Consider the following 9,858-nt stretch of genomic DNA (forward strand, 5'->3'; position numbering starts at 1 on the left):
CTTCTGAGACGGAGCCCCTGGTATAAAGCAGCAAAGCCGCTCTCTCGTTGCAGCGCAAGGAGAGCGATCCAACGCCGAACCAAAACCAAATCCAAAAAATATTACCAAACGAAGCAGTAAGCTCGATCGCCTTCCGTTTCTTCTCTTCACTCTATTCGTATTCTCTCTCTCTCGCATGGATCGATTCATGTGGAGTCCGTTGCTATTATTCTCTCTGCTCTTTTCTCCTGTTGTTGTTTTGCCCCTTAGGGTCCGCCCCCCTCCCACTCGGGATCGCTAGGGTTTTGGAATTCTTCGCCAATTAGACGGTACTTTGATTCTTTGTCAGGTTATTTCTCTATTTTTGGTCGGTTTTGATGGGATTGTTAGGATCTTACTGTGATCTTGGTGCCGCCGTGTGAAAAATGTGAACTTGGGTGGAGCGCAGATCGGTGAGGCATGGCGGAGCGCCAGCAGTTGGTGGAGCCGGAGGAGCAGGTCGACCTCGACGGAGATAACGACATCGAGGAGGAGGAGGAGGAGGAGGACATGATGGACGACGAGGACCCCGTGGAGGAGGAGGAGGACAACGGGTACCAGAAGGCCAGAGAAGAGTTTGGCGAGGAAGATGAGGAGGAGCGAAGCTACGGTGCTGATGATGACAATGATGAGGATGGTGCTGGTGATGGGAGGAGTGAGAAAGTTCCGACCTTAGAAGGGGTTAATGATGATGCGCCTGAAGCTGTGGAAGGAGGAGGGGGACAAGAAGAAGAAGTAGAGAAGCAGGTCGAGGCTGAAGATGACGAAGACAGCAGGAAGCGGGCCAAATTGCTCGCTCTTCCTCCTCACGGATCGGAGGTCTTCATTGGTGGGCTGCCACGTGATGCCTCCGAGGAGGACCTTAGAGAGCTTGCTGAACCCTTTGGCGATATCTATGAGGTGAGAATGGTACTTCTTGCTTGTTATGTGATGCATTCTTTTAGATTGGATTGATGTGTAATTGCTTGTGATGGGTATCAGGTACGGGTGATGAAGGACAAGGATACAAAAGAAAGCAAGGGTTTTGCTTTCATAATGTTCACAAACAGTGATGCAGCTCAGAAGGCCATTGAGGGGATCCATGAGAGAGAGTTTAAGGTAACATGTGTTTTGGTTTCCCGGGAGTCATTCTCTTGCTGTATTAAATTATACGAATGAACTTTTTATCTTGCTGTTTCAGGGAAGAAAACTAAGATGTTCCTTGTCACAAGCTAAGCATAGGTTATTTATTGGAAATGTGCCCAAGAGCTTGGCAGAAGATGAGCTGAGGAAGATCCTCGAGGATAGTGGTCCAGGAGTTGAACATATTGAAATGTTCAAGGTACGATTTATCACACAAAATTAAATGATCAGACACTCCATTGGAGCTCCCCATTTATCCCTCTTTTCTTCTTCCAATATTTTTTGCAGGATCCACAGAACCCGGCACGTAATCGTGGTTTCTTGTTTGTTGAGTACTATAACCATGCCTGTGCTGAATATGCAAGGCAGAAAATGACGAATTCAAACTTTAAGATTGATGGAACCAATCCAACTGTCAGCTGGGCTGACCCAAAAAACTCTGCAGATTCCTCTGCTGCTGCTCAGGTGAAGTGACTTTTAAAGTGGGAGAGTGCTTGTTGCATCCCTTTTTAGTCTACAATCACCTTTAAACATTTGTTATGAACTTGCTCAGTACATTAGAGATGTTATGTTTTATGCATCTGAGCTTGGTAATTTACCAATCATAAAAGAGACTTGCTTATGGTGATGTTAAGGTGGCTGAATTTGCATGTTTCCTATTAGCAAACTGATGAAATTTGCACCAGGAGCATATAGTAATACAACCTACTATTTTTATTCACTGTTAACCACTGTTCTAATTTCATTGGATGTGATTAGTGTTGCTTGCAATGTTTTTCTATTTCTCGTAAATTTTATATCATGTTGTACATGTTGGAAGTATAGTCTTTTGAAATTATTTCCATTCATCCTAAAATTTGTAATCCATTACCTGGATATTTGAATTAGGATTTTATGCATTCCATGTATGGAATTGTTTTCTAAGGTCATATGTCTTTTGTCTGCCTACATTTGTTATCCATTTGAGGTATTGCATCAAACCAAAGTCAAAAGATCATCATTATGCTTATGATCTTTTTAAGCAATATCTGCAGTCAAATTGCCTCATTTTATCCCAGTATTGATTTAAACATAACATCAGTATACAAATTCTATAAATAACTATGTAAGGAAGCCTAAAGAAGCTGTGTGCTATACTCCCTTGATTGAATTTGATATGAATATATTATTAATGATACTATAGGATAGGAAACTATTGTGTAAAAAATAATTGTGGTCAGGAATGTATAATATTGTGGTTTAACATCTAAGGTACTTTTTGGTCTGGGATGTTAGTTTTTGTCACTCAAGGAATTGTATGGTGTTAGAAGAAGCCATCACTTACTGAAAATTTGTTGTATGGTCTGGGTTTTTGGCAGTTGGGGTGGTTATATAGTCATTTTGTGGTTGATGTATTTTTGCGTGCTTTTTTTTAATTTCCATGAACAGTGGGATAATGAGCCCTGTATTATGCTTCTTTTATTATTATTTTTTGTTTGTAGAGGACTTTTTTCTTCTTTTCCTTACTATGGGATGATGGCTCATGCATTGGTGGCTTTAGGGTAAAGGTTACTGAACCATGGAATTGGGTATATCTCATGGACTATTTTTCATGTTTCTATGGTATTAGTGAAATGGTCATCAGTTGTGGAGCTTTCACAATTATCTTTGGTCCTCACTTAGGAATTGTTATTGTGGAGCTTTCACCAGATTGGATTAACTATGGTTTCGATTGAGATGGTAATAGGGATCCTTGTCAGTTTGTGTGGGTTAAGTTTCCATTGCAAATCATAACACAAGAAAGTCCAGTAATCCTTATTTGTTCCTTATATTTTTATCTTTCTTCTTATTGTGCTGGATGAAGTCTAGTTACGAAATTATTGCTACTCTCTCTCTCTCTCTTCACGCCTTTTAAGTCATGGAATCTCAACACCCTTCATTATCTTGTTTCTGATTTGAGCTATCATGATCCAGTAGTCGTCAAAGATGGTGATAAACTTTGCAACATATGTTCTTTTTGCATGCAAGTGAAGAAACTTGCATTGGATAATCCAGAAGAAATTGGCCATGAAAGATTGCAGTGACTGCAAATGATCAGTCAGTGGGATATAAAATTTAGTTGGTGCGATTGTCTATAAGACAGCATAAAAAATGCCCATGAAGTCTTACAATGACTTCTGTATGATTGGGACACATTTGACCTACTGATATCTGCAACAGGTTGTGTATATATTTAATTAACAGAGCTTAACTGTTTGGAGTCTTTTACAAAGCACCTAAATGGCCTCAGATATGGCTTTCTATGATGCAAACCTTGGAGTTTATGATACCTTAAGGATGCTTAGGTTAAGAATAGTAACAGTAGTCAATCACTAGGGTTGAGGACCATGGACCTTCTGCTTCACACACATCTTCAAAACTCACTGTTCAAGGAGAAATGCTGACAATTAACTAAATTCCAAGTAATTAGAAAAACTATCTTAAGACCATTATGTTTCTACCTTCCATGACATTAATTGAACTTGGCAGCTTATTCTACTAAAACTAGGATATCATATCTTGATTATTTCGTCATTTCGTGTGACTATTGAATAGATTTCCTCCTCTAAACACTATGCTCAGAGATAACTAGAATACACGAGAGTAGAAGTTCAGATTTAGAAAGGTTTTGGACTAAATGTATATTATCTTGTTGGGACTGGGCTACATTAGGTTGGGACTGGGCTGGTCTGGTTAGAATTAGATATATTCAAATTAGAGTCGAGGAGATTATGAATGCATGTGACTGACTATTGTTTGACTTCATGCTTTCTTGACTTTGGTCTCATCATATACACGAATTAACTTACCCATTTATATTAAATTATTTCTTATCCTTATTCCTTTTATTATACAAGAATGCATTATGTGATTATGGTCTCTGAGAATATTATAGATCTGTGGATTTTAATTTTGTATTTATTTCAGGTTTTTTGCATATTAGTTTCTGATTGTTGTTGAATCTGATCCCTTGCCTTTTCAGTTTTGCGCATTAATCTCTCATAACCTAGATGTGGGTCTTCTGTGCGTTAAGAATGTGTTTAGTTCCTAAAAAAAAAAGGATTTGAAGTCATACTTAACTAAATCAGTGGTCTGGAGCTTTAACCTGTTTTGAGCTGAAGCATGTGAGTGAGCATCTACAGAAAATTATAGATTTAGTGATTTTGGTTTGTTGAGGAATAAAGTCATCCAAAGTGTATTTGACCTGCAGTTGCAGTTGTCCTATAACTGGCCAGAAATTCCTCTTGGTGCTTTGTGTTGCCTTCCAACAATTTGTCAGTAAGTTAGTTGGTTTGTTTTTTGCTAGTTGATGATGATTATTGGCTTATCTATTGACTAAAGTTCACCAGCCCATTATCAATAGTGGTCCTGATCAGGTTGGTTACCAACACTAAAGATGTATGGATTGGCCCTCAGCCAATATGGGTAATTCAATGTAGCCTAAGTTATTAGCAGCAAGGTACTAAAATTCATTACACCTACTAGAATCATCATCTCCTAGTATAGTCTATTCCTAGTATGGTCTATTGTGGTGTTGCAATTGTCCTAATTAAGGATTGAAATTTCGTACTGAATCGGAGTTTCAAGATTCACTTGGTACGATACTGTATACTGAGCGGTATATTTCGGTGTATATATATATATATATATATATATATATATATATATATATATATATATATATATATATATATATATATATGTTAGAAAAAAAAGGGTGGGCAACAAGGCCGTCACCCTTTTTGGCGTGTGGGAAGAAGAAACCCCCCCCCACACGCCAAAAAAAGGGCGCCAAAACCCTTTTTTTCTGCCTTTGCCCGCACGGAGTGAAGGTGTGGAGAAGAAATTGTTTCCTTCTCCCTACGCAAAAAAGGGCGACGAGGCAACGTCGCTGCCTCGTTTCTTCTGCCTGCGTGGGGCGAAGAAATGCCGCCTCCACGACACCGAGGCCTCGTCGCCTCAAACGAGGAGGGACAGCAGCGTCGGATCTCTAGGTTCTCCTCTTCTTCTCCCTTGGCTAATACCACCCAGTAGTGGGTGGTAACAAGGTGGAAACAGTCCCAATCAACGGTACCGCTCGGTAGCAAGTGGTCAGCATACCGGTCTACTGGCGGACCGGTACGTACCGTCCGATACATGCGGTATTATTTGAAATTAAAAACCTTGGTCCTAATGAGCATGTTAGACCCCTGAGTGGGGGATTATGATGCAGTTAGTCTCATGGTCAATAGAAAGAGTTGGATTATCATTTATGATGTGATGTCTTCCTGCTAACTGCTAAGGACAACTTAAGTTGAAGTATATTGGGGAACATTTTTAGATCTATTCCAAATAATATCTTGGACAGTATGTCATCGTGAGTTAGATTGATATTCACATTTGGTCCATCAGCTATCATCAGTCTTTGTTTGCAGACTGCATATTATTACAAGTCATAATGTAATGTTCTGTTAACTGCTAGTTGTGCACTAGCACTGAAACTACCACTAAAAACTCTGTTGATGATCAGCAATTACCAATTATAGGTGTTTTGGTGGTTGTATCTTGCTAGTGCCTAATGATCTCTGGTGCATGGTTTTCCTGATGCCCGTCAATTAGTTATCCATGTACTTTTGATGGAAAATGATCATTGGTTAGTGGTCTAAACTTCAGAGTTTCTATATCAGATCTTATTTATACCACTGTCCAAGTCAACCAAGTCAAGATCCAGCTAGCTATAGAAGATGTGACCTAGGAGGATTTCTTAAGTCTCAAAATGCTTTTTCACAATTTTTAGCCAAATGGTATGGCAGTCACTTTGTTTTGGTAAGGTTTAAAGATGGAAATAAACTTTCTACAGGTTCTTTGCATGTCAAAATTTAGAGACCAACGGTTTCATCCAATTTTGCATCAAATATGTGGGAGCAACGAAAGGAATGGTTGCTTTTTGATATGTGATTGCCAGTAGTCACTACCTAGCTTTCCTATTCTTGTGTTGGCCTTATTTGACAGATATTTGCAAATATCCATTGGCTCCTATCCCTTAAAAACGAAAATAGGGAAGAAACTGCTCACCTTCCCCCTTCCCCCTTCTCCCTTCTCTCTCTCTCTCTCTCTCTCTTTACTTGTATGCAAATTGATGAAACTTCTAACCACTTGGTTGCAGTGGCACCGTAATTACAGTTGGAATGATGATGGTGAATCCAACTTTTACCTCTTCATTGATGTTGGCATTCTCTTGCTCTTCTCAAATGCTCATATTATCCTTTCTTTTACCTTTTTATATTTTGATTGTAGCCTGTCATGTTTTTTTATTGTTGGATAAATTACTGGTTCACTAGTCTAAATAAAAAATTAGAGGTTTTAATGGACGAATCCCAATTTGATCTGTTGTTGCATTGATAACTTCGCCATTTCCAGTTGCTTTTCCGTAACTAGCCCTGTTCAATCTTATTAATATAGATGCATGTGGATCTGTTCTCTGGTTGGTTTATACATGTTTGAGTAAATGTATCAGGTAGTGCAACATTCTTCAGATATTAGGATTGATGGACTAACCGGATTTCAATTGTTTGTCCTCAGTCAGGCACAGAACTTGAGTATTAATTTTAGTTTATAACTATGTCTGTAAATAGTGGAACTTTATGTTTGGTCATATGTCATGTAAGATCTATGAAATGATTTGTTCCGAACTGGATCAATGTACTGTATTTTTTTTTAACAATAAATACGATCAATATACCATCTTGAAATTAGCATTTTCTTCATGCTTCATTTTTTATGAATATTATTTTTTTGTTTAGTTCTAAATGTTAAAGAATCCAAGCCATATATAATGCTGTGTTGCTGTTACTTTGTCATTATACTAGTAGAACCTGTGAGTTCCCTGTTGCATTATGTTCATGATTTTTTGATTTTACAGGTAAAGGCAATTTATGTGAAAAATTTGCCAGAGAATGTCTCTTCGGAAAGACTAAAGGAACTTTTTGAACTCAATGGAGAGGTCACAAAGGTTGTTCTGCCCCCAGCTAAAGCTGGGCAGGGAAAGCGGGACTTTGGTTTCGTTCATTTTGCAGATAGGTCCAGTGCACTAAAAGCGGTTAAAGCAACTGAAAAATTTGAGATTGATGGTAAATGTTTTTTTATTATTGTCTTCAGGTGTCTCAAATATTTGGTAATATCAATGAAACAGTGCAGCCAATGCAGAGCTATGTCAAATTTCATGAACTCCTTAAGTAGTTGGATATTATGACATTGTTATGAAACTGCAAATTCCATGTTGTCTTAAGCTGTTTTCCTTTATTACAATTTATCATATCTTAGATCAGGAATCTTATGTTTATTTACTTTTGATAAATTGCTACTTTCATTAGGTATGTTTCTGAGGAGGGCTAGACTTTTAATGTCAATGCATACCTTGAGAACCGTCCTGTGCCTGTTTTGCCTGCTATATAATTGTTTTGAATTTAGACTAAAGTTGTACGGATTATTTTTTTTTAGCTTTATTTGATCTGGATAATGCAGTCTCATTTTGCATAACCTTTTCTTTTTGGCACATGTTAAATCCAAGGGCATGTTTTGGAGGTCTCCCTTGCCAAGCCTCAGGCAGACAAGAAGCCTGAGCATGCTGCAAAACCTGGCCTCATCCCAAATTTGCCTTCGTATCCACCTTATGGTTATTCAGGAGATCCATATGGGGCTTATGGTGGAGGGTACGGTGCTGCAGGGTTTGGTCAGGTTGGTTTCTCTTATTGCACTCACTAAATGGGATGAGTTGTTATTACTGTCCCTTTGCTTTCTACCACGATTAATCACAATATGTTTCTACTTTAACTGCTAAAAAAAATGAAAAATGTTTCTGCAGCCAATGATATATGGCAGAGGACCGATGCCACCAGGGATGAGAATGGTGCCAATGATGCTACCTGATGGCCGCCTTGGTTATGTTTTGTGAGCATCATCTGGCTTTTGCCCATGTAAAATGGCTAATCCGACTTGATTCTTTTCATTCATTCGTAATACTTTCTTCCTGTTGGAATTGTTCAGGCAACAGCCTGGTGCACAGCCCTCGCCGCCTCCGCCGCCTCGGAGGGGTGATCGCAGTGGTGGTTCTAGCGAAAGCGGAAGTAGGGGCAGCGATGGAAACCGTGGACGCCGCTACCGCCCTTACTGATTCGGTGGTTATCTTACGATGCTATGCATGCTAAATCTGCTTAGGGGTTTTGCTTCTTTGTAGCCATCAGTTCACATAGTTCATGGTTTTAAGTTTTATCTCTAACATCTGACATACAAAACATATTAATATCACAGTGTTGTACTTGTCGAGACCGCAAACTTTCTGAGTCTATTCTGGCTATTTGACACCATAACAATCGCCAAAGTCTGTGATTGTTAACCCCTCATATGGAGTTCTATGTACTACCCCATGGGCATTTGTTATTTGTTGGTAACTGCTCAATTGTTGTTGTTGTTGGTAACTACCATTCTGTGTCTTTAAGCTTCGACAATTATAACACTACTTTGTGCAGCAACATCGACTGCTGATTTGAAGTGTCATACAGGTTTCCTCCAGCCTTTTCCAAATCTTGCGACCTGTTTGTGATTGAAGTGCATAATGCAATTATCATTACAACTTTGCAATTATTATTACAACGTTGCAGATTAATTGGTTCAAAGCATTGCATAATTTTATTTATTTATGATCGGTTGCAATCATATTATTTCTAAAAGAGCGAAGAGCGAAGTACTTTCTCTCTCTTTTTTCCTTTTATTTATTTCTTACTAGTAATCCAATTAATTGGTTCAAAGCATTGCATAATTTCAAAATCTCTGGAATTGACTACTTCCCTAATCTAAACTTTTTATGTTTTTGAGCACCCAACTCTAAAATCTTAGTTCTAGTAACCAACAGTCATGCTCGATCAGAGGGACTGTAGTCAGAAAACTTTCCTTCTAGTTGCAAGCAGAAAAGGAAGAAACAAGAGAAGATGCGCACCTTTTGTCTCGAACTTGTCTTTAAAAAAAGCACAAGAAAAAGGAAGTCAAATATAGATATATCATGAAGATAGATGACAGACGGCCCAGTTTAGCATAAGAGAAGAAGGATCTTAGGAAACAAATTCCATGAGGATTTATCTCAAGAACAATCCCCACTTGCACCCACCCATATAACCCTCTCTAAATCATAATATGGACAAAAGCAACAAACTGCCACGTTGTTCAGAGACCAACTCCCATTCTTCCTTTCATACAAATCATAAAATTGACACTTCCAAATAGCAATGTTTCGCATCTCAAATATAATAAATAGGTTCTTCACTTCGGACGATCGACTCACACACAACTAAAAACTAACCGCACGAATCAAAAGCTAAGCAAACCAATTTCCCTACCCTATCAAGTTCTCCAAAGCTTTCGGAATGGCCAGTCTTGCTTGCGATTTGTTTCAACGAGTAATGGGAGATGCAGATAAGTTACAAAATAACAGTATCTTCAACCAACCCATCAACTCATCGTAAACAAACATCCAAAAAGATCGAACCAAAGAAATGAAGAGGAGGGCACGGAGAGGCGACCTGTCGGGCGACGGCATCGTGGGCGAGCAAGTAGTCCGTGGAGAGGAGATAGAAACTGGCGACGGAATCCGTGGCGGCGCCGGCGACGAAGGACGCCAACCTCACCCGGAGGAGAAACCCCATCGCGGTTGTTCGCTCGCGATCC

General features: G+C 39.1%; 1 protein-coding gene across 3 annotated transcripts; it reads left to right on the forward strand.

The window, feature by feature from the left end:
• Window positions 1–24: 24 nt before the first annotated feature.
• On the forward strand, window positions 25–8,596 carry LOC104000471 (heterogeneous nuclear ribonucleoprotein Q). Of its 3 annotated transcripts, none has more exons than XM_009422533.3 (10): window positions 25–116; window positions 250–308; window positions 428–918; window positions 1,000–1,116; window positions 1,199–1,339; window positions 1,429–1,605; window positions 7,061–7,268; window positions 7,709–7,875; window positions 8,003–8,088; window positions 8,185–8,596. In XM_009422533.3, the coding sequence occupies exons 3-10, from the start codon at window positions 439–441 to the stop codon at window positions 8,309–8,311; spliced, it is 1,503 nt and encodes a 500-aa protein (XP_009420808.1). In that variant the 5' UTR covers window positions 25–116; window positions 250–308; window positions 428–438; the 3' UTR covers window positions 8,312–8,596. The 3 variants fall into 3 exon arrangements, with proteins under 3 accessions (XP_009420808.1, XP_009420809.1, XP_009420810.1); XM_009422534.3 differs by having other exon boundaries at window positions 44–116; window positions 250–328; XM_009422535.3 differs by lacking the exon at window positions 250–308 and having other exon boundaries at window positions 44–116.
• Window positions 8,597–9,858: the final 1,262 nt, after the last annotated feature.

Source organism: Musa acuminata, chromosome BXJ3-10 (genome assembly GCF_036884655.1).
Source record: "Musa acuminata AAA Group cultivar baxijiao chromosome BXJ3-10, Cavendish_Baxijiao_AAA, whole genome shotgun sequence".
NCBI lineage: Eukaryota > Viridiplantae > Streptophyta > Magnoliopsida > Zingiberales > Musaceae > Musa > Musa acuminata.